General features: G+C 34.2%; 4 protein-coding genes across 4 annotated transcripts; all 4 read left to right on the top strand.

Annotated features, from left to right (window-relative positions):
* The first annotated feature begins 1517 nt into the window (after window positions 1-1517).
* On the top strand, window positions 1518-2298 carry LOC104726263 (uncharacterized). The gene has a single exon (XM_010445084.3). The coding sequence runs from the start codon at window positions 1794-1796 to the stop codon at window positions 1995-1997; it is 204 nt and encodes a 67-aa protein (XP_010443386.1). The 5' UTR covers window positions 1518-1793; the 3' UTR covers window positions 1998-2298.
* A 2868-nt stretch (window positions 2299-5166) lies between these two features.
* On the top strand, window positions 5167-7132 carry LOC104726262 (uncharacterized). The gene is made up of 6 exons (XM_010445082.2): window positions 5167-5453; window positions 5617-5687; window positions 5806-6268; window positions 6346-6429; window positions 6514-6563; window positions 6829-7132. The coding sequence occupies exons 1-6, from the start codon at window positions 5319-5321 to the stop codon at window positions 6953-6955; spliced, it is 930 nt and encodes a 309-aa protein (XP_010443384.1). The 5' UTR covers window positions 5167-5318; the 3' UTR covers window positions 6956-7132.
* Window positions 7133-12541: 5409 nt separating this feature from the next.
* Window positions 12542-19923, top strand: LOC104726261 (calcium-transporting ATPase 8, plasma membrane-type). Its single transcript, XM_087474244.1, is given in 35 exon segments — window positions 12542-12757; window positions 13011-13197; window positions 13434-13550; window positions 13636-13672; window positions 13789-13904; window positions 13998-14129; window positions 14233-14322; window positions 14415-14484; window positions 14561-14631; window positions 14728-14811; window positions 14899-14976; window positions 15070-15144; window positions 15235-15318; window positions 15469-15551; window positions 15666-15774; window positions 15855-15910; window positions 16036-16078; window positions 16191-16274; window positions 16383-16508; window positions 16597-16662; window positions 16752-16850; window positions 17016-17126; window positions 17219-17386; window positions 17596-17655; window positions 17771-17935; window positions 18061-18177; window positions 18272-18370; window positions 18558-18695; window positions 18788-18888; window positions 18988-19033; window positions 19122-19256; window positions 19345-19452; window positions 19551-19642; window positions 19762-19885; window positions 19888-19923. Coding segments are annotated over 34 exon segments (3249 nt in total). The 5' UTR covers window positions 12542-12757; window positions 13011-13053; the 3' UTR covers window positions 19909-19923.
* Window positions 19924-20837: 914 nt separating this feature from the next.
* Window positions 20838-23555, top strand: LOC104726259 (nucleotide-sugar uncharacterized transporter 1). The gene is made up of 7 exons (XM_010445080.3): window positions 20838-21463; window positions 21641-21801; window positions 21895-22103; window positions 22205-22298; window positions 22480-22646; window positions 22740-22910; window positions 23024-23555. Exons 1-7 carry the CDS (start codon window positions 21373-21375, stop codon window positions 23313-23315), a joined length of 1185 nt encoding a protein of 394 aa, XP_010443382.1. The 5' UTR covers window positions 20838-21372; the 3' UTR covers window positions 23316-23555.
* The last annotated feature ends 234 nt before the right edge of the window (window positions 23556-23789 follow it).

The following is a 23789-nucleotide window of genomic DNA, read 5'->3' as shown; positions in this document are numbered from 1 at the left end:
TCAACAAAATAATGTATTTTGTTTTCAGATAGACCTTGCTGCCATTCACATAATTCGACCCTCCCTCTTTACTCTCATGCTTCAAGCGTTTTCCTAGAGTATGGAGATATTGCAGTTCCAGATTTTCATGTCCAACAACAGTAATTAATAGTATCTTTCCATCACAAAATTGACAAAAGGTTCAGCTTTTCGCCATCTAAGGTTTCACAAAGAAAAAAAATACAGTCCATCATACAAAATGGCGAACTAAATTTTCTACCATATGAGGTTTTCTGAAAGTTGGGTGTAGTTATAAAATAATACGACGCGAAGGTTGAAAGCAATATATACCTTGCCATTTAAGCTAAAAATGTCATATGATATCACTCTTTTGGGAAAGATTCCACAAAGATTATCATGTAATATAATACAATCGAAATTTTGACAACATCATTTGAAATGTATCTTAGTACTATACTCTGAATGAAAAGAATGATTTACGTTTTCGTAAACCAAAAAAAAAAAAAACTATATATATATCTAACAAAGAAATTAAACTTCTGGTTGGTTGTAAAACCTTGGGCCACAGATTATGTTGGCTTGTTAATACTTACAGACTTTTTATGACGAATGCGTCCATAGTATTTTGAGCCATCGATCTTCATGTTTGTATCCCCGAGATTTACGTGCATAGATGCTGATCTAATGGTCATGGTTCATTCGCTTCAAACTCAGGTTACCATCTTCAGCTTTTTAATTTTCTATCTCTCGAGATATCATATGTTTTTTTTTTTGTTTTTTTTTTATATTAAAGACTCTAGAGATATCAAATGTTTCATTTGAACGTTACAAGAAAGAAAAAAAGAACCAACGATTGGGGCGATGAAACCAAAGTAAAAGGTAACACAGAACATTGTCGTCTTCTAGACTTGTTGAGTTGTAGTATCACACTAGAGTCTTTAACGTACGTAATCGTGTTATTACATTTACGAACAAGAGGGTCACGAGACCCATCCTTAGTTATTGACTTTTTTGTTTGCTCTTAAATGTACAATTTTAGCTTACGGTCGATAATTTCCCTTTTGATTTGTACTCAGTATTAAAGGCTTAAAACCTTGAAGCATCTTAATTTGCATCAACACGCACGTGTGATTTATGATCAAATGCAACGATAGTGTATTAATTTTGACACCCATATAAACAAGTCCTGAAACTCATTACATTTCAAGACTCAATTTATATAAAACGAACAGAATTTTTCCGTAACTGTTATATTATATCCCTAAAGTATACATTCAATTAAATCACAAATCACTCAAAAGAAAAAAGATGATTTGGGTAACAAGAATAAACGCATATTCCAGCTAAGTATACTCGAATTATTTAATGTTTTGCTTTGAAAGTAATTGACCAAATCTGACAAATAATTAAGTCAGCAAATACATCATATTTTATATAGTAAAATATACAATACAAGGCTAACCAAAAAAGTTAGTAAAATAATAAAACGGGCAAAAAGCAAAGCCGTTTTTTTCCTCTTTTCCTCTATAAAAGTCTCGTTCATGCACCCCCCAACTATAATCCCATCTTTGCGACTTCAGAAAACAAAAAAACAAAAAAAAAAATCTTCAAATCTTCTCTTCAATATAAGTCTCCTAAGAAGTTTCTCAGAAACAGTGAGCAAAAAAAGAGTTCTCCCGAACAAAGTAAACCCATTACCGAAAACAAAGCAAATTTTTACAAAAACTAAAACTTTCTCCAGAAAATAAAAAGAGAGAGAGAAGAATCAGATCTGAGAGGGATAATCAAAAACAATGTGTCTGGTGTGTTTATGTGACGAGGAAGAGATAGAGTTAGGGCGGCAACAAGCACCTGGATCGTGTCCGTATTGTGGAGGTAAGGTGCAAATGCTTGATGTCGAAAGAAAATGGATGTTCTGTTTCGTTCCTCTTTGTTTCAAGATCAAGAGAAAGTACTTGTGTTCTTCTTGCGATCGTCGTCTCGTTTTGTATCATTAAATTAATTATTAATATTTTTATTTAATATCCCTATCTTGATAATTAAAGTAAATGAATTAGCGTTGTAATTAAGAAAAATAATTTTAGTCGGTGGTTCTTGGCACGGTTAGTATATATCTATGTCGTGTAAACCGACATTGATCCTTTAGAAGTTCAGTAGAACTCTCTTGATCCAAACTTGATGTACTTTTTCTTTTGGCTTCGAGTGTCTTCTTAAGTCGGTCCAAGTTGAATATCTAATGGATATTATATGTAATGGTGTTTTTAAATATGTAATGATGAAATCTCAAGTTTGGTGTTATTGTTGTCGCAATTTCTTCTTTTACATCATTACGATCAAATATTCGAACCAGTAATGTTTATATACTCTCTACGATCGATCTTGCGACTAATTTTTGATTGTCTGTCGTCTGATTTGAAATACTACTTCCTACATGAAAGCAGATAATAATAATTTTGCATGCAAGTACGGGTGTCAATCGGCCTGATCTTCAGTTCTATAGCGATTCTGGACCGGTCCAGTTGGATTTTGTCGCGTGGAAAATATAACAAATATGACGACATGGAGAAATAGAGGCTTAATTCGGGGTTCAAGCTATATTAGATATTGGACCCCGAGTTGGTTTTGAATGGTGGCTATATTAGTTACGTAAACGACATTACAGTCACACATTCAAATGATTAATGCACATTAATAGCATCAACACACTTTTGATATGCATATCAATTTTAACGTTGATAGGTTTCATTAAACGTTATTCCTAAGTTTGAGGATAATTAAGATTATGGGGGAGTCAAAACATGATTTTTCATTCCAAAAAAAAACATGATTGTGTACTTGCATACAGCATATATATATCGTACGAAGTAGTGTCGCATGGCATCACTAGTTGATCTAATAATTGATCGTTACGATTGCGAATCTGTTAATTAAATATGAAAAATAGTTTTAAGGAAAAAGTATGAGATTCAGATTATGAGGTTTTAAGTAGTATTCGCTCGTGACTTATTTATGAGACGCAGATAGAAAAAGATCACAACTGATTCGGTCACATGCACTATGACATCAGTGGTCAGTGATTTATGTTGTTTTTTAGGCAGAAACCGAAACTGAATTGTCTGAGCATTTCAAAAGCAAATAAATACAGGGAAAGGGAAAGAACATCTCTTATTTTTGGGGGTTATAAACAGCTCTTATCTATATATATCTACTGAACAAATATATAACATAAACAGCTCTTATATCTCTATACTATAGCTTGTATCAATTCTTTTATTTCTTTTAATATATATAACCCGAGATCACGAACTAAAACAACACTTCTTATCATTCTATTGTTGCGAAGCTATTTCTTACAGTTACAGAGTAACAGTGTTATTCGTGGGTGAACTGTAAGTGTAATTTAAGAAATAATTCCTTACATGAACTCAAATAGTATAAGATTTCTATAAAAACAAGTTACAATATTGTATCAGATTGATTTTTTTTAGATTTAAAATAATTGAACAATTTATCTTATTTTCCTAGTAAATGATCTAATAGACTAATACGTACATTATCTTTATGAGAAATGTCCTTAACGAATTACATTTTTAAGCGCATATGATAAGATAAGGTTGAAAGAATTTGTATACAGTAGAACCTCTATAAATTAATACTTTTTAAATTAATATTCACTATAAATTAATAAATTCTTTCAAGTTGGTTTGTGTAGAAAATAACACATTTCGATAAAATAATAAGATAATAATTTTTTGGGAAATCCTATGTAAAAATATAGTCTCATCAATATCATAAATTAATAATCATATAAACTGAGATATATATATCTAAAAAAATCTAGTGAAATATAATTCTATTGTTGTTTGCCTATTCTTGAATTTGAATTCTTGTTGGAGTTCATCCCTAATTTTTTCATTGTTTTATTTTCAAATTGCATCCATAAATTGTGAAGAGTCATAGATGCGATAATTGTTTCTTTAGTAATTGGTTTTAAAGGTACCGCAATATCTTTTTCGACTTCATAATTACCATGAAGTATAGTAGTAACAATTTTTTATAAACTCTAAACTTTTAATATTTCTCATTTTTACCTAGATAATCTATTAAAAATTTGACATTTATCCTATTGCGATAACCAAGATTATAAATTAAGAAAATTCTTTAAAAATGTGAATGATAACAAAAGTATTTTATTTGGTAATAGGAAATTTTATAAATTAATATTTTTATTAATTTATCGATAAATTAAAATCTATATAAATTAATAAAATTTCATGGTCCCGACTTTATTAATTTATAGAGGTTTTACTACTGTACATACGTAAGGGTGGGCCAAAGTCTTATTTATTTCCGAAGCGTGTACATTTATATTATTACTTTGTAGCTGCAACAAGAAAATTCAATATCTTAACTTTAGAAAATCAAGTGGCAAAGGAGAGAAAACAAAACTTGTTTTCGACAAGGAATGAACAAACAAGGGCTTGTCACCGGTGTCACATTATTAATGTAACCATCACTGTAACTTCGCGAGTATCGTGTCTGTCTTCGACGAAGAAGAACATGGACATGAACACTAACGTAACTCTCAGTTTTAACAAATTTCACTATCAAAATGTTAAACTTAATGATGAAAAATTATGTACAATATTTATCTGTTTGATTACTATAATAGTACTTACTACTTTTCTTTTCTCCAAACAAAATTATAGTATTCTTCTTCTTTATTTTTTTGAAAAGATAAAGAGAATTATCTAAAATGCTATTACATACATGTATTTTTTGGCCAACAAAGTGTCAAGTTTCAGTTTCTCTGAAAGTATGCTATTTTTTCTATACGCAATGTAAAATGTATAGAAATTTCCATATGTAGTGTTTGAGAAATTTACAAAGAATCTCTGAGGAAAAAGGTGCTCAGATACTTGTCTATTTTTAAAGTGCATACACTTTAAGAAAGAGAGATCTTAGATGTATTGATTAGAGAGACAAAATTATCACTAATAATCTCCCAAGATTTTGTTTTATGCGATTTGCCCATTGGGCTCTTTTACCTTTTGTTATGACCCATTGGGCTCTTTTACCTTTTGTTATGACCCATTGGGCATCAAGTCTAGTAATGATTAAACAAACCGGGTATAGAATCCGGGTCGGGTTTAATTTTGGCACGCTCCCGGAAAAAAAACAAAACCCTAATAATTCCGAACAATTTGTCGAGAGCACAAAATCAAAGTCCAAAACCCTAGCAGCAGCAGCAAAGCCTCCTCTCAACCCATCTCTCTTAGCTTTCTTGCCTCGCCTAAGTATTGATCTCTAGACTAAATATGGGTAGCGAGAGCAAGACCTCGAATTTGGAATCGGACCAGAAGGCTCTTCTTCTTCGTTCGGTTGCTCAGTTCTTAGAGCGATCTGGGCTTTCCAAATGCTTCAAGAAATTGCTTTCGGAAGCTGAAATCGAGGTTTGTACATTCGATTTTCACTTGGGCTACATACAATTTTTCAAATTTTTAAAGAGAAAAGACACTGTTGATTGCAACACTGTAGATACTATGGACTTGATCCTTTTTGTGATATAGCATAGGGGTCTTAGTTGAATTTGCTCTCTTTATGTTACTGTTGCAGAAGAAGGAGTTAAACACTACTAGTTTACCTGATCTAGAGGAAATTTTCAGCGAGTTTTTGAACAAGAAGAAGTAAGTTGTTTCGCTTACTTCATATGTAACATTATGTTCTTGCTGAGTTTTAGTTACATTGCATCATTAGTCATTTTGAGCCTTATCAATTTGGCTTTTATTGTCTTGTGTGTTGCAGAGATCAAGAAGCTGCTGTGAATGGGATTACCGAGGAGAATGCAGTTGAAGGTGTAGAGGATGTAAAGAAGGAGAAAAAGAAGAAGAAGAAGAAGGAAACAAAGGTGGAGGTGGCTGAGGAGGAGAAGGTTAAAGAGACTGTTGCTGAGGTCGAAGAGGGGTTGAAAGAGAAAAAGAAGAAGAAAAAGAAGTCGAAATCTGTGGAGGCTGATGATGATGATGATAAGGAGAAAGTTTCTAAGAAACGGAAAAGATCAGAGCCTGAGGAGACTAAAGAAGAGACTGAGGATGATGATGAAGAATCAAAACGTAGGAAGAAGGAAGAGAAAGTAGTGGAAGAGGACAAGGGTGTTCAAGAAACACCTGTTAAGCAGACTGACATTCAGGAAAACGGGAATGCTGAGAAAAGCGAAGCGAAATCAACAAATCAGAAGTCAGGAAAAGGGCTTTCTAACTCAAAAGAGGTGACCGTGTTTGCACCCAATTTTTTTATTTGGGATTAGAGATCGTGTACTGATGTGTGTTTTGAACTTTTTTACAGCCGAAGAAACCATTTCAGAGAGTGAACGTTGACGAAGTTGTGTTCACTGACGAGAGGCTGAAAGACAACTCGTATAGTGAGAAGGTTCCATATAATCTCCATCGCTCTTTGTATAGCAATCTTTGTTTTATCTATGCCTTTATTGAAGTTTGGTGCTCTGTCTTGTAGTCTCTTTATGGTTATAAAGCTCAAGAGATTCTAGGGCAAGTGAGAGGAAGGTAATGCTCCCCACCCTTTGAACTTATTATTTATCTAGACTTACGCTTTGACAACGAGGGTCTTCGAATGTTTGATTCGGTTATTAGATTTGTTTTGGTTGGGTTAGTTCGGATGAAAATTCATAACCTAAATAAAAAAAACCTAATAGTTTTATCAGCCTTTGTACCTATTCTATATCTAAATATATATAGGAGAAAAATAAAGAAACCGATATAGGTTCATGTCTTGATCTCTTAAGGTTTCGGGTTTTATTTTTTGGTTTAGGGATTTCCGACATGAGAAGACGAAGAAGAAACGAGGAAGCTACAGAGGAGGGGAGATCGATCTTCAGTCACATTCGATTAAGTATCACTACTCAGACGACGAGGTAGCGGAAGAGAAGAATGATTGATAAGCAACAACACTGCTTCTCTTTTTATTTTATCTTATACCCTTTCTTGTCTTTTGCTTTGATCATTTCAATACCCTAAAAAAGGGCTCAAATTTTGTGTCTGTTAATGCTCTCATTTGATACTCATAAGAACATGATTCAGCTTCAGTTTCTTCGTTCACTTAATTGACTTCAAAATTATTGTCTTATTTACTCTTTAGTGTGAGCAAGGAATCGAGTTACTTTCAAAATCAAAACCGGACGGTCATGTTGAACAAGGAATCGTTCTAGACTTCTAGTTGTTGAGTCCGGTTTACTTTTAAATCAAGATTATTTAACACCATGATTTCTAGGTAAACCGTTGAGATTAATCAATATCCGGTCAACTTTTCAAAATCTATTGGTTTGGTTAAAGTCCAAAGTCTCCAAGAGTTGATGGGACTTTTTGTTAATGATAAAATTTATTTTAAGCCGACATAAACAGATATTTGTTGTACTTGGCAAATAGTATACTTTAGGCCGACATATACAGAGTTTTTTTAATTTATTTATGTTGTTGTCTATTTGCTTTTCTAACCAATCTGTACTCTTAATATTTTGTTCAATTCGTCTCCTCGTATTTTGCTATGCACATGTAATTTTGCTAATGACTTGATTTGTGAGTTGTGTGCTTTATTCTATTCTTTCTGATCAAATTTAGTTGAGAGAGCATTGAGATAAGTAAGAACTTAAAGAGACGTATCCTTTATTATGTTGTCTCTTGCGTTTTGATTACGCAAAGTTGTTGTTTTTGCCTTTATAATATAAATAACCTCACTAATTAATCACTGAAAATTTGTTATTCGATTCGTTTTATAATAACCATCGCTATAGAAAATATTATTTTTGTGTCGGTCGGTTCTTTAACCTAACTTAATGCTTATAAGAGAATTTTCGTTCGATGTTGTAATGAACAGAGAAAGCATCCAATGCTTGAAGTTGTGTTTTTCTTTGCTTTTGACAAAATTTAGTTGTTGCAGTTAGTTGTTGATAAGGATATTTACCTCAAATTCCAGTTATTCTTAAAAATTTATATTCTCTTGCAATATTTTCATTAAATGTCATTAGTAGAGATCTAATTAGATTCTCGGACAAATCATTACGTTCTTAGACTTATAACTTATGGTTATAAATATAGTTACAGTTATATTTAAGATTAGCAAAATTTCATCCCCAAATCCCAATGACCCCTAGTTCTAAAATATCGTTTTATTGTTTAGTCGAACTGTAAGGCTTGCAAGAATAAAAAAAATAAAGAATGAACAAAATAAAATAAAATGATCATTTTCTGTTGGAATTTCATCATGTCATTTCGTATTCAAATGGACCTACCTATTTGTTTATTTGATCACGATCAGAAATAAGTAGGTAAGAAAGAATCAGATATTTTCTAAACACACAGATAACAAATGTTTGAAAATATTGTCGACAAGAAAAAAGTTTTTTTTTTAAATATGTTCGGGTTGTGAACTATATTATATATCCTGGTTGATATGTTTTGTTGTATCACATCCTACCAATAATCTCTTCTAGATTACGAAATTAACCCCGCTTTTGTTGTGTTTCAAATTTTTTTAACCAAAGTAGTATGAATGACAACGACGTGATTAAGATTAGACACACGATGAAGAAATGGTGGGAAATAGAAAAACTATCAGGAATAGAGAAACAATAGATGGTGTAGATATCGTATTTTAATTTAAGATACGAATTAACAACTAATAAAACATGATATTTGAGTTTAGACGACTAACTAATTCTTTGATTTGAACAAATCACGCGAATATGTCTTATAACACTAATGCGCTCTGTAAAAATACTTTTATAAAGTTTGTTCATAATAAGAGATATCCTTGTAAGAAGCTTCGTGTAAGAGGGAATATTGATTCTCCTATTGGCCGACGTGAATATAAACCTTTAGTTACTTTATTTCTTTATGACCAATAAGAAAAGATTATGTCGTTGACACGAGGAAAGAAACAAAAGAGAGAAGTAAACAAAATTCATGACATAATAAAGACATTTTATCTTAAGACTATATATCTTTGATCTTTCCTTACTATTATTCTCCTCTTGTGAGTTGTGAACATTAATTATTTCGGATAGATATGGTGTAAACAAAATTCATGACATAATAAAGACATCTAACTTAACTATTCTTGTTAGCATTCTCCTCCTATGAAATAATTACTGTAGTTTGCCCCCAGAAAAAGAAATATTTTTTATAGAATTGGAAACGTTTTTTCTTTTGTTTATTTTAATCTTTATTTTTTTTATCAACAGATTACAAATGCAAAGTCATGGTTAAAAACATTCATGAAAGTTATAAAAAAAATCTAAGCAACATAAAAAATGCATATATAGCCAGTCTCCTTTGCTCTTAGACTTTTCTGTAGGTAAAATGTAAACTGCACTGCATCAGGTGATATACATTTTTCCAATGGTTTAGTGGAGTCAGTGTACTTATGTAGTCGTAGGTTTTCAGATGGGTTATGGATGGCTTAATGATTCAACGAAAAGCAGTCATCTTTGAAGATAACTAGTTCATAACCGAAACTCCAAATTAGATTGCATGAATATTCAATAATCAACGTCCCACATTCACCTCTTTCTATGTAGAACGGTTTGGTGATATTGGTAGACCATAATGAGCATATGTGATGATCCATCTTCCTATGTAGAACGGTTTGGTGATATTGCTTAATGAGCATAAGACTCATTCAGTATCAACCTATGTTCATATGTTGATAATAAATAAACGAGGTGTCAAAGTTGCACTTTAGCGAAACGGCGGATACGAAATGGTCATTGCATCTTTACTTGGTTGATAATTATATCGGTTACATATATGTGCAAATAAATGTATATAACGACTAAAATTGATTTAAATGATGAATTTTGCGTACGTTATACTCAAAATTAAGTATTAATTAATCTACATTTACAACTGTACTTCAAGAGTGAAATGATTGTTAGATGATATTTGATATTTTTACAATCTACTCCCTCTCTTCTACAAAGATTGATGTTATATGATTTCTTTTTGTTCCACAAAAATTGATGTTTTATCATCTTCAAAAAGTTATCACTAAGAAAATTTAACAGTCATTGGTTTATAAATATATAATACTTTTTAGTTAGAAAACAATATTGTATTAATCATTATTTCTTAATTTATGTGAAATCCATCAAATACACGCTAATACCTTTGAGTACCTTTTTGTGCTTGTTTCGACCACTAGAGTGTAGGAGAGAGGCTAATTTAATTAATGATGGACTAGTAATGTCATTTTCAGTAAATTCTTTTCATTTATGTCCCATTCGTTCCATATTTTCAAACACTAATAAAGAAGGAAACAATCAAAAATGGAATGATTATTTTCTTTACATAGTAGAATATGAAAATTCAAATTACAAACAGAGATTTAAACAAAGTGATTAACAAGGTAAAACAGTCCGGAAACAAAAAAAAAAAGTTGTAATTTCAGTCGGTTGATCAACTGACACGTAAACAGTGGTTTCTCTACGTGACAGACACGTCATTAATAAGAACAAAAGAGCTTCACACGTCAGAAAGTATTTAAAAATATTGAAATTATTTACAAAAAAACCTTGCTGTTTGTAGACGTGGCAGCATTACAGTCCCCGACCTTTTTAAAAAAATTTCTTTCCCTGGGCTGTCTAATTCGCTGTTTTGGTTACTTTGCTTACATCTGGAGTATGAAAACAATAATTATGGTCTAGTTCATTTAATACTAATATAATTTACAAACCTATTCTACATAAAATATTCCATCGCAAATCTAATCTACACTTTACAGGTGTTCCTACTTATTAGTGGGTGTTCCTCTAAGGCTAATTTTCTAAAAGGGACGGACCCCTTGAGATCTTTTTCTTCCCATATGTATACAGGTACAATCTCTCAATATCAAAGTAATATTTTTGTTTGTGGGTAACTTATATTCTTAAGTGGATCGTTTTATTCGTTTGGCATCCGTGGAATGAACATAATATGTTGTTGAGTACTTGGATCGCTTCTCATTAACGTCTGCGAAACAAACATTTATTCATCATCACCCCACCCAGACGTAACTTCGTTTTACATACCGTGTTTCCGCGTTAAAAAAAAAAAAAAAAAACACAATTTACCTTTTTCCCCCGATTGAGCAATTTTAATGGTGACTACTGAACTAAGAAGAGTTACGATATTACTTGAATTCTTTGTAATGTTTGTTTAGTATATAGTATATACTGAAGGCGTCGGTGCATTAAGACCGAGAGTTTGTACTTTTTATGAAAGTTGGTTTTCTACTAAGGAGACGAAAATATACTAATCTAATTGTATGCATAATGAATAGGTCAGTAACATAGTTTTCTTTTGTTAAATATAAACAATGCTCAGATTTGAGTAGTCCAAAGTTCAAATCATCCTCTCTCTATATAAAACTCACACCCTATGGATTCGAATTCTGAAAAAGCAGTTATATATCGAAATTTCAAGGATTAAGGCAACCAGAATATGCAAAATTTACACGTTTTGTTTGACTATTTGTTAATAAATGCAAATTTCCAAAATAATTATACAAGAAGAGACCATACAAGTACTCTGCCAAATAACATACTTCCACAGTTTCAATTTTAAAATAAGTTTAATATTCAATTGATTTTTCTTTTACTTAAATTATTAGATGATAAGACACATATTCATAGAATTTAAGATATTTAAAGTTTAGTTATAAAATTTAAATAACACATGTTTAAAACTGGTAACAAAATGATTCGAAAGTTTTTTCGTGTTAACCTTATCTTTTTTTTCTTTACTTTGATTTTTCCTTTTCATAAGATAGAATCCTTTTAGTTAAAGTAATAATCCTTTGATTTTTTTTTACTTAAATTATTAGATGATAATACACATATCTATAAAATTTAAGATAAAAAACTTAAATAACACATGTTTTTAAACTTGTAACAAAATTATTCGAAGGAAAGATTTTTTTTTTCTTGTTAACCTTATATATTGTTTTCTTTACTTTGATTTTTTTCCTTTTCATTAGATAGATTCCTTTTAGTTAAAGTATTAATCCAGATTTTTTTTTTTTTTTAACAAAAAGAAAAAGAAAAAAAGGAAATTAATGTCACCAGCATTAATTTAACGCGTGCCACGTAGCGAAAGTAGCGAAGAAGAGAATTGAAAATTACCCATAACGGCCCAATGACATTCTAATTTAGTTTATAAATGTTTTAGGATTTTGTTTACTACTCACTCCTCTCATATAACCCTAGATCTATATATATGCTCTTTTACTGTTCTATCCCAAAGTTTAGAGACCCCTTTCTCCAACTTTTTTTTGTTCTCCCGGCGGTAAACTTACTTACATTCCCCGGCGCACTTACACCGGAGGTTTCTCTCTCCAGGTAGACCTCGTTTTTTTTTTTCGTTCTCGATGTTCGCTTCTCAACCGACTACGAAACGAGTTTCGGATTTCGATAGCTTAATATATTTTAATTATTTTTTTTAATTTGTTTATTTTTTTTTTTTAATTAAGATTTTGCAGTGTTGGTCGCTTTGTCTCCTTTTGTTCTTCGTCTTCGTCTTCCTTTTTTTAGTCTTACTTGTTTGGAATTTTTGTTGACTAGTAGTACTGAAAGTAACCGTTTCGTAGAGCGACTCGTGTTCTTCGATTTTTTGTTTTCATGATATTGTTGTGAAATCAAGGCTAAGGAATTTTGAAGAAATCTGAGAAAACCTTCCTCTGATTTTGTTTTTTCCCTCAAGTAAACTAGGTTGGATTTGTTCGCTCTTACTGTATTTATTTATTTTTATTTTTTTCTGGGGAAAATAAAGCTTCGCTGTACCAGAGAGAAGATACTTTGTTTGGAAGAGATATTTATCTTTTTCCTCTTTTTTTTTGGTTCCTTCCTGAGAAATTGCTTTTTTTCCTGCTTGATATTTCACGTGGTTGTCGAAAGCTGAAGCAACCTTTAAACAGAAACCTTACTTATCTTTTTTTTTTTTTTTGGGTTTGTTCTCTCGCAGTGGGTTTCGAGATTTAGGGATTTGAGTGGTCTCGCCTGCTACGATGACGAGTCTGTTAAAGTCGTCTCCGGGACGACGCCGTGGAAGCGATTTGGAATCTGGTAAGAGTGAACACCATGACTCTGATAGCGATACGTTCTACATCCCTGGGAAGAATGCTTCAATCGAGCGGCTCCAACAGTGGAGAGTAAGACCTAGTTCTTTTTTTTTTTTTTTTTTTTCTCTCTGCGTCTTTACTTGGTTTACTGGTGATTTTGCAGATGTTTGCTTTTATGAAGCAATTGTTTTACGGGCTAATACTTGCTTAATCTGCAAATCAGTGAATTTCGTTGATGTTGTTGTATGTTATTTCGGAATTGGATTGTGCTTTTATGTTTGGGTTAACAATGTGTGGTGTTTTTTTTTTTTTTTTTTTTGTTGCAGAAAGCTGCGCTGGTTCTCAATGCCTCCAGGAGATTCCGATACACCTTGGACTTGAAGAAGGAGCAAGAAACGATGGAGATGAGAAAGAAGATCAGAAGTCATGCTCATGCTCTTTTGGTAATTTTATTTGGCAGTTGGTAAGTCATGTCTTTGTCATGATATGTTGCATTTTACTAACTAGCTTTTTCTATTTCTCTTTCAGGCTGCAAATCGTTTCATGGATATGGGGCGTGAGCAAGGTAATTTTGGCAAACTTGTGTGTACTTTGGTGTTGTGCATAATCTGGTTCTGAATTTGGTGAAGCGATTCTTTATGTATGAACTTGTTTGATGTGGTCTGTTTTTTTTGTTCTCAGGAGGTGAAAAACCAACAGCGTCTGCCACTCCTGCTGGGGATTTTGGAATTACTCCTGAACAGCTTGTCATAATGTCAAAGGATCACAACAATGGTTCGCTGCAGCAATATGGAGGGGTAAGTTTTCAGTCATGATACGTGCTTGTGTCTGGTTATATTTATTGTTAGTCTCTAGTTAACTTAATGGTATGCATGTTATTGTTGCATCAGCCTCAAGGATTGTCAAGTTTGCTCAAGACTAATCCAGAGAAAGGTATCAGTGGAGATGATGATGACTTGCTAAAGCGCAAGACCGTTTATGGTTCAAATACCTATCCTCGCAAGAAAGGGAAAGGGTTTCTGGTATGACGATGCATATTTGATTTTTGTTAATCTGTTGCTTGAAATTAGTTTTTTCCCTGCCCACTCTCTCATAAGGCTGTTGGTTTTTTGTTTTTCATCACAGAGGTTTCTTTGGGATGCTTCCCATGATCTCACCTTGATCATTTTGATGGTTGCTGCGGTAGCGTCTTTAGCACTTGGGATAAAAACAGAGGTATGCAATGAAATCAATTAGTTCGATCTGGCTCTTCCCACTTTCACAAGTGTAATATCAACTGCAGTTTAACCTGTAACAAACATGGACAGGGTATCAAAGAAGGGTGGTATGATGGAGGAAGCATTGCATTTGCAGTGATTCTTGTGATTGTTGTCACAGGTAATTTAACCTTTTTAATATGAGAATTTTGATAATGACTCTTAGTGTTATTCTGATGCTTTCTTCTCCTCTGCAGCTGTCAGTGACTACAAACAGTCTCTCCAGTTTCAAAACTTGAATGATGAAAAGAGAAACATACATCTGGAGGTATAGATTTGCACCAATGTAGTCTTTCTCTTTCCTCAATACTCTTTTTCTTGTTGTTTACTTAGTTACAATACACTCTCTGTTGATTGCTTACAGGTGGTAAGAGGTGGAAGACGAGTGGAAATTTCGATCTATGACATTGTGGTGGGTGATGTCATACCTCTCAACATTGGAAATCAGGTTGGTCTATCCTCTCCTTTTCATTTTGTTTTTTTTTTCCGTATTACTATGTGTCTAATCGAAATTAAACATAAACATTGTCTTTAGGTTCCTGCGGATGGAGTGCTGATATCTGGCCACTCTCTTGCTCTTGATGAGTCTAGCATGACTGGAGAGAGCAAAATCGTGTGTTTCTTGATTCTTATTATATTGACATTGTTGCCTTTCTCGTCTCGCTTTGGTATAACTTCTAACTGATGACTTTCGTTTTCTGTCTAGGTTAACAAAGACGCTATTAAGGACCCATTCCTAATGTCTGGCTGTAAAGTGGCAGATGGAAATGGTGCTATGCTGGTAGGGTTCCTCACTAATTTCTCTTGTTCCATTGTAGAACTGATGTCTCAGGAGATAGCTGTTATATGTATGCTCTTTTCTTATTGCAAGGTTACTGGTGTTGGAGTCAACACTGAATGGGGATTGCTGATGGCCAGTATTTCTGAAGACAATGGTGAAGAAACTCCCTTGCAGGTTGATTTTTTAGATCATTGCTAACTGAATCTTTCAATTGTAAAATTAAGCTAATCTTTGTCTTGCTTGAACCAGTTGGATTTTTTAGATCATTGCTAGCTGAATCTTTTAATTTTAAAAATAAGCTAATCTTTGACTTGCTTGAACCAGGTGCGCTTAAATGGGGTTGCAACGTTTATTGGTTCCATTGGCTTAGCAGTTGCTGCGGCTGTGCTAGTGATTCTTCTGACTCGGTATGGATGTTTATTGGTTTTTTGGAACTCATCCATATCATCATCAATTTGTGAGAACAACCCTAGCTGACATTATGCACCGATATCTCTGTACGTTGTTTGTCTTTTTAACAGGTATTTCACCGGTCACACTAAAGATGTAGGTGGAGGTCCTCAATTTATTAAAGGCAAGACAAAAATTGGTCATGTAGTTGATGATGTGGTCAAAGTTATTACCGTAGCGGTATGATTCCTAGTTAACCATCTTAGTAGTTAAAATCTTCAATTTTCTCTAGAAATGCTAATATTCGGTTGTTTCTGCAGGTTACAATTGTCGTAGTGGCAGTTCCTGAGGGTCTTCCATTGGCTGTTACTCTAACGTATGTATTTCCTATCTTGGTTAGACCTGACCCTTTCACTACTTTCGTGTGGTAGTTTCATAGTGAAGAGCTTACTTCTCTTTGCTGATAATATTTTGCTTTTCTTCTATTTTGTTTTGTTTCAGCCTTGCCTATTCGATGAGGAAAATGATGGCAGATAAGGCTTTGGTATGATGATTGATTTACATCCTCTTTCAATCTTTCTTCTGTGATGGGAGGGATCGATATTTGATTCTTTTATCTTTTCTACTATATAGCATGACAAAAATTTGATTTGCAGGTGCGAAGGCTATCTGCTTGTGAGACAATGGGTTCTGCTACCACTATTTGCAGCGATAAAACTGGAACACTAACTTTGAATCAGGTGTGTTTTGTGTTTATAAATAAATCTGTTTTCACTCCATGTTTAGAGTAAGACTCAAGTTAACAGTTTAACCACGATGTTACTAAACGTTTATATTTGGTTTTAAAGATGACAGTGGTTGAGTCTTATGCGGGGGGCAAGAAAACAGATACTGCACAATTGCCACCAACTATCACTTCGTTAGTCGTTGAAGGAATATCCCAAAACACAACTGGTAGTATCTTTGTCCCAGAGGTAAGTTTCAAGCTTTTATATCTTGAACGAAAATTAGATTTTCTAGGTAATTCTTTAACATTGCTCATGGGATTTTTTTGGCTGACAGGGCGGTGGTGAGTTAGAGTTGTCTGGTTCACCAACAGAAAAGGCCATTCTTGGCTGGGGAATCAAGGTTTGATTTTTAAGTTTTTATCGTTTAAGTTCCTACACACTTTTACACCTATGAGTGGAAGAGTGATTTCTATGTTTTCTCTCTTTCAGCTGGGAATGAATTTCGAGACAACTAGGTCACAGTCTTCTATCCTTCATGCTTTTCCGTTTAACTCAGAGAAGAAACGTGGTGGTGTTGCTGTCAAAACGGTAACTGTCTGCTTCTAAAGTATAGATACTATGCGTTTATGGGAGATTAAATCAGTTTTCTTGATACATTATAGTCAAAAATAATATCTATGCAGTTCTCTATTAGCACAATTCAGTTTTTCTTTCTTTATTTCAACATTTTATTTTTTCAATATTACTTTTCAGGCTGATGGTGAAGTTCATGTTCACTGGAAAGGAGCTTCTGAAATTGTCCTGGCATCATGCAGAAGCTACATCGATGAGGATGGTAATGTGGCCCCAATGACTGAAGAAAAGGTTTGTGAAAATTCTAATTTAATAACTCTTTGAAAGCGGGTGTACCTGTAATTTACCCCTAGGGCCTAATCCAATTTATTTGTTGTTCCCAGGCATTGTATTTCAGGAATGGAATTGAAGAGATGGCTGGAAGAACCTTACGATGTGTTGCACTGGCCTTTAGAACCTTTGAGGCTGAAAAGGTCCCAACAGGCGAAGAGCTCTCAAAGTGGGTACTCCCAGAGGATGACCTTATTTTACTAGCTATAGTAGGCATAAAGGTAAGGACCAATTTGTTTTTTTTTGCTTTATCCAATGTTTAGTCAAATATACAATTTGTGGTTTTTGTTGCTCCCGTCCTTTGAGATCACTTTTACCATTTCACATTGCATATTACTCTATTTATAGACACATTTGTTTTAGATCAGTGCATGTCATGTCCTGCAATATTCTTGGTAGATTTTCTTATCCAAATGTTTGAAATGCGCAGGATCCATGTAGACCAGGAGTCAAAGATTCAGTTCAGCTGTGTCAAAATGCTGGTGTCAAGGTACTTCTTTTGTTCGATTATATTATATTAAAAAATAAAGCCAGAAAGGCCAATGACGAAAATTATTGGTTAGCTTGTGAATAACACTTCATGATATACTGTATGTTGATTTCAGGTCCGTATGGTGACTGGTGACAATATCCAAACTGCCAGGGCTATTGCTTTAGAGTGTGGAATATTAACTTCAGATGCAGATGCCTCCGAGCCTACTCTCATTGAAGGAAAATCATTCCGTGCGATGACTGATGCAGAAAGGGACAAGATTAGTTCCAAAATCTCGGTACTGTTCACAACACTGCTTTTTCACCCAATACTCTCCCTGAACATCAGATACATCAGTTACTGTAATATGATATAGTAGCAACAGCCTAAACCGAAATTGACTTGGTTACTTCACATGTCTAGGTTATGGGCCGATCATCGCCCAATGACAAACTTTTGCTGGTACAATCTCTGAGAAGACAAGGACATGTTGTTGCTGTCACCGGAGATGGGACCAATGATGCCCCTGCATTACACGAGGTATAGAAAAAACAAAAGTTTCGCTTCCCCAAGTATTTAATCAGACAGCCGAACATTTTCTAATTGGTGTGGAACTTTTTGAGTGGATTTGCAGGCAGATATTGGTCTTGCTATGGGAATAGCAGGAACAGAAGTGGCTAAGGAGAGTTCGGACATCATCATCCTGGATGACAACTTTGCTTCAGTTGTCAAGGTATGCTCAAAATCACCTTTTTCCTCATTATAGATTCCTTCCTGGTCACAAGGTCTGCAAAGCACATAATCTACTTCATTACCCAAATTATTCCAGATATTGGGCATAATATCGAATGTGTTTCTTGCAATTAAATCTGATTATGCGGTATTCCAACCTTAAACTTGGGTGGGCTTTTACTATGTAGGTTGTTCGCTGGGGAAGATCAGTGTATGCCAACATTCAGAAATTCATCCAGTTTCAGCTCACAGTCAACGTTGCTGCTCTCATAATTAATGTCGTAGCTGCTATTTCAAGTGGTGACGTTCCACTTACCGCTGTGCAGGTTTGAGTTTCTGTTGCATTTAGCTCTTTTCTACTCTCTTTCTATGTATATCTAGTTTTGTTCTTACATTTGGCGTTTTCTTTATTATACAGCTTCTCTGGGTTAACCTCATAATGGACACTCTTGGAGCATTGGCTTTGGCTACTGAACCACCCACTGATCACCTCATGGGGAGGCCTCCAGTTGGCAGAAAGTACTGTTTTTGCTGCTTTTAGTTTCACATTCAAACTTGGTAAGACATTTGTTTTTTTTAGATATAGACTTATCGGTGTGCTTTGACTTCTTTATGCAGAGAACCTCTTATTACCAACATCATGTGGAGAAACTTGCTGATTCAGGTAAAATTTCAGTGAATTAACTTTCTGATTATTTGAAAGCACCCCCTAGTATGTATATTAACAGAAAGCTGCAATTTTAATCGTTCAGGCTATCTATCAAGTGAGTGTATTGTTAACACTCAATTTCCGAGGCATAAGCATACTTGGCCTGGAACATGAAGTGCCTGCACACGCCACCAGAGTGAAGAACACAATTATCTTCAACGCCTTTGTTCTCTGCCAAGTGAGTTGATTAAATCAGAGTCTTGTTTACCGTTTATAAAACCAGAATGTCAACCGTTTATGTTAAATCAAAACTATTTTGTTAACAGGCTTTCAATGAGTTTAATGCTCGTAAACCAGACGAGAAGAACATCTTCAAAGGTGTGATCAAGAATCGTCTCTTCATGGGTATAATAGTCATAACTCTCGTCCTCCAGGTAAATAATAATTCTGTCCAGCTTAAAAACATTGTAAATTACATTCCATAAACGCATTTTGTTCATTCCATAAAAACTGCCATGTTTTTTTTTGTCAGGTTATCATTGTTGAGTTCCTCGGTAAATTCGCTTCGACAACGAAACTTAACTGGAAACAATGGCTGATATGCGCTGCGATTGGTGTTATCAGGTCACTTTTATTATATATTCTTTACATATATATATATATGCCTGCTGGATACATATACAAGCAATGCTTGTCGAAAACATTACTAACGTGGTAGTTGAACCTTTGTTATTTTTGACCAGTTGGCCTCTTGCTTTGGTCGGGAAATTCATTCCGGTGCCTGCAGCTCCTTTAAGCAACAAGCTCTCAGCACTAAAATGCTGGGGCAAGAAGAAAAAGTCTAGTGGAGAAGGTAATATTAACTTACACAGCTTGTGATTATTAACTGAAAGTAAACATCATCAGAAAAGGCCGGTTTGGTTTAAAAGTAGGAGTAGGGACCGAAGTATTAATAAGTGTTGCTTTTGTGCCAGGTTCACTCTGATATGGAGGGCGGTCCTTCTATCTCTCTCTCTCAGATACTCGTGAGTTTGTCTTGCTACTCTTAGGACTAACAGAAAAAAAGGCGTTTGGTTTGGTATGGAATTTATTGATGATATTTTACGGAAGGCCCCAAAGTACAGTTTTCGGGTTTTGTTTGGTCGGGCAAATTCGGAATTCTGGTTTTTCTTTTTGGTTCTTTATTTTTGTAATATGATGATGATTGGATTACCACCTTTGGAATCACTACTGCTACTAGTAAAGTTTTTTTAACCAAGGAATCAAAGTCGGAAAGAATGGAAATCTTTATTTCTGTACCCCCTAGTTTTGTTCAAAAGAGCAAAGAACAAAAAATCTAACAATAAGCACACCTCAGAAGAAAGCAGTAAACTTAAAATATTTGTGTTAAAATCTTGTTTATCCATCATATGATATAATGTGCAATTGTTCCAAACCAACTTCAACAGGGCATATATATATACGCAGATTCTTAAAAAGTTACGATTGAAACGCAGTGGAGTGCGGAAATTCAAGTGTTACAGACCAATTTAAAACACACACCTTTTGAAAACCTGATGCAATGGTGTGGTTAATTAAATATAGTCGGTCCCATAGAGGGTGAAGAAGTGTAAACAAAAAAACGTAAAATAGGAGAAGTCCCACGTCTCAGAGAGATGTCGCCACGTCATAGACTGATTATCGGATACGGAAATCACTCAGTGAAAAAGCCAAAAGCTAAAAGTCCCACTCGGTCTTTGTCTTTCTGTCGACTAATTTTATTTTATTCTTATTTTGTTCCTCCGTCGACTATAAAAATAATTAATTTTTAGCTTTATCCATCCATATAAGAAAAAAAAAAAGAAACACGGAGAAAATAAATAAATACGCGTGAAAGAAAGAAAGAAAGAAAGAAAGAAGAAGAGGAGACTGTTGTACTGAGAGCGAGGAGTACAAGAAAAAGAGTGTTGTTGTTTGCCTAGAAAAAGAGTTTATTTATGGTGTCAGAGAGCCACAGAAGAAGACATTGTTGCCTCTGTTCGTTTTAAATGGTCGGTGAAGAACCGTGATTTGCTCAAATCAGGGATATTATTACTCTCTCTCTCTAATCCCCTTCAATCTCCATCTTCCCGTTATCTCCGCCACGTGTTTCTCTCTTTTTTTTGTCTCCTTCAATTCTTCACAAATCTTCTTCTCGCCTAATCTCACAAACGAACAATACTCAACCTACAATCTCTAACTCACACACCCTTCTTCGATTTTCCCCCTTTTTTTTTTTTTTTTTTTTCCTTTTCTGCTATGTGGGTCATTGTTGCTTCTCTTACTCTTGGCTTATGAGTTTTTTCGAATCTGGAAAGCTTTGATAGAAGAAACCAATGTTACTGACACCTAAGATGTTTAGTTCTTGGCTTCGTAAAGATGTTAAGAAGATTCTCAAACGCAAAGACAGTGATGCTGGTGAAAAAGGTTTGGTTCCAAAATGCTTAAAACTTTACACTTCAATTCAATTCCATGACCTTTTGATTTTCGATTACTCTGTCCTTTTGCAAAGATCTGATTTTGATTTTGATTTCATAGTTTAGGGTTCGTTGAAAGACTTGATTTTTGAATTTTGTTTTGGTAACAATGGGGTTTCTGATTCAGGAAAAGCATTGGAGGACTTACGAGCTTCGTTATTTAACAGATTCCGTTCACCGGAAACTCCAAAGAGACAGCAACAACAACAACATCGTATCTGTGGCCCTACTGTTGCTCTCTCTTTCAATTTCATTGTTGCTATTAGCATTATCTTCATCAACAAATGGGTACTTACTTTTTTTGTTAACTAAACCAATCAATCTTCATTTTGTGTTAACTTCTACTTCAAAAAGTAATCAGCTTTTTTTTTTTTTTTTCAGGTGCTTAAAAACATAGGCTTTGAGTTTCCAGTGTTCCTCACATTCATTCACTATATTGTAGCTTATCTTTTAATGGCTCTTCTCAAATCTTTTTCCCTCCTCCCTGCTTCACCTCCTTCCACGAAATCATCATCTCTTCCGCTCTATACTCTTGGCATTGTAATGTCACTCTCTACAGGACTTGCTAATGTTAGCCTTAAGTATAACAGGTTCTTGAATATATCTCTCTTTATCTCCTTTGGTTTTCTTGTATTGCGCAGTCTCTCAAATCGTTACTTACCTCAGTTTTCTTCATTGTTTATGTTCCTAGTGTTGGATTCTACCAGATGGCGAAAATCGCTGTTACGCCTTCTATTGTCTTTGCTGAGTTCTTATGGTATGGAAAGAGAGTTTCTTTCATGAAGGTAAATGAGTCTTTCTTTGTCTCATACAAGTTAGTTCCAAATTAAAATCTGCACTTGTTTGGTACACAATTGGATTTGCAGTGATGCCATTAGGATTTAGGAATAGAGTTTGTAGAATTACTAAAAGGGATTAACTTTGGCATAGTGAGTAACCTTGCGGCTGATGATGTTTTTTTTTCAGGTGGTTTCACTTACAGTTGTATCTGTGGGAGTTGCGGTTGCAACTGTAACAGATTTACAGTTTAGTCTGTTTGGTGCTTGTGTGGCATTCGCATGGATCATACCGAGCGCAACTAACAAAATATTGTGGTCGAATATGCAACAACGAGAAAACTGGACTGCTTTAGCGTATGTGATTCAGATTCATCAGTTTTTAGTATCCCAACTCATTCATTCTTGCTGTATCGACATCTCTCAATACCATCTCTTTTTCTTATCCAGGTTGATGTGGAAAACAACACCAATCACTCTGTTGTTTTTAGTGTCTATGATTCCGTTCTTGGATCCACCAGGCGCTCTATCGTTCAACTGGAGCTTAGCCAACACATCCGCCATTCTTATTTCCGCTCTTCTTGGATTCTTTCTTCAATGGTCAGGAGCCTTAGCTCTCGGGTGAGTAAACATTTCCTATATTATAAGTGTGGTCAGTACATACAAGTTTCTTTTTTTTTGTTTGTTTAGTAATTGGTTACTTAAGTGTCTAGACTATGTCCATTTTTTTGCAGAGCAACTTCTGCAATTACGCATGTGGTTCTGGGACAATTCAAGACCTGTGTCCTCCTCCTTGGAAACTACTACATTTTCGGGTCAAATAGTGGTTATATTAGCGTTTGCGGTGCGTTTGTGGCGATTATGGGGACTTCGTTATATACTTACCTTAACACAAGAGGTCAATCTCTTAAAGCTTCGTCTTCTTCTTCTTCCTCTTCTTCGGCTCCTTTAGACAAGAAGTCAAGATTCAGTGATCTTAAGAATGATGACAAGAATCTTGAACCTTACGGCTCCGAAGCTGTCTAGTCTTAGTCTAACTTTGTAGTATAGTTTTGATTTCCACATTACATAGTTTTGATTCTAATTTTTAAACTTTTTTTTTTTTTTTGTGTTGATTCTTGTTTCATTTTTTTTTTCTAATTTCATCCCAGAAAAAAATAAACAACTTTTTGTATTGGCAACAAGTCTTTCAATTTTTTTTTTTGGTTTTCATTTGTATATATGTGCTGAATATATTTTGAAATTAAAGTGAAACTGTTTTGAAAACATTTTTTTGTTCTATAAACCAAAGTTCCATGAGTATTATAAAAGTCTTTTTGATCTGCCGTTTGATTAAAGAGATTGCATCTAGCGTTTCTATACGAGATACATAGTTCAGGTCATAAAAACATGAATTAAGTTGGATTAGTGTAATCAAGTTAATAGGAAATCAATAATCATCATTAGCATATATTGCATATAGATTATAGAGGTAGAGCTATTGTGGTCTTGTAGTAGTGT

Source organism: Camelina sativa, chromosome 11 (assembly GCF_030686135.1).
Source record: "Camelina sativa cultivar CO46 ecotype springtype chromosome 11, ASM3068613v1".
NCBI lineage: Eukaryota > Viridiplantae > Streptophyta > Magnoliopsida > Brassicales > Brassicaceae > Camelina > Camelina sativa.
This window is presented reverse-complemented; position numbering and strand designations above follow the sequence as displayed.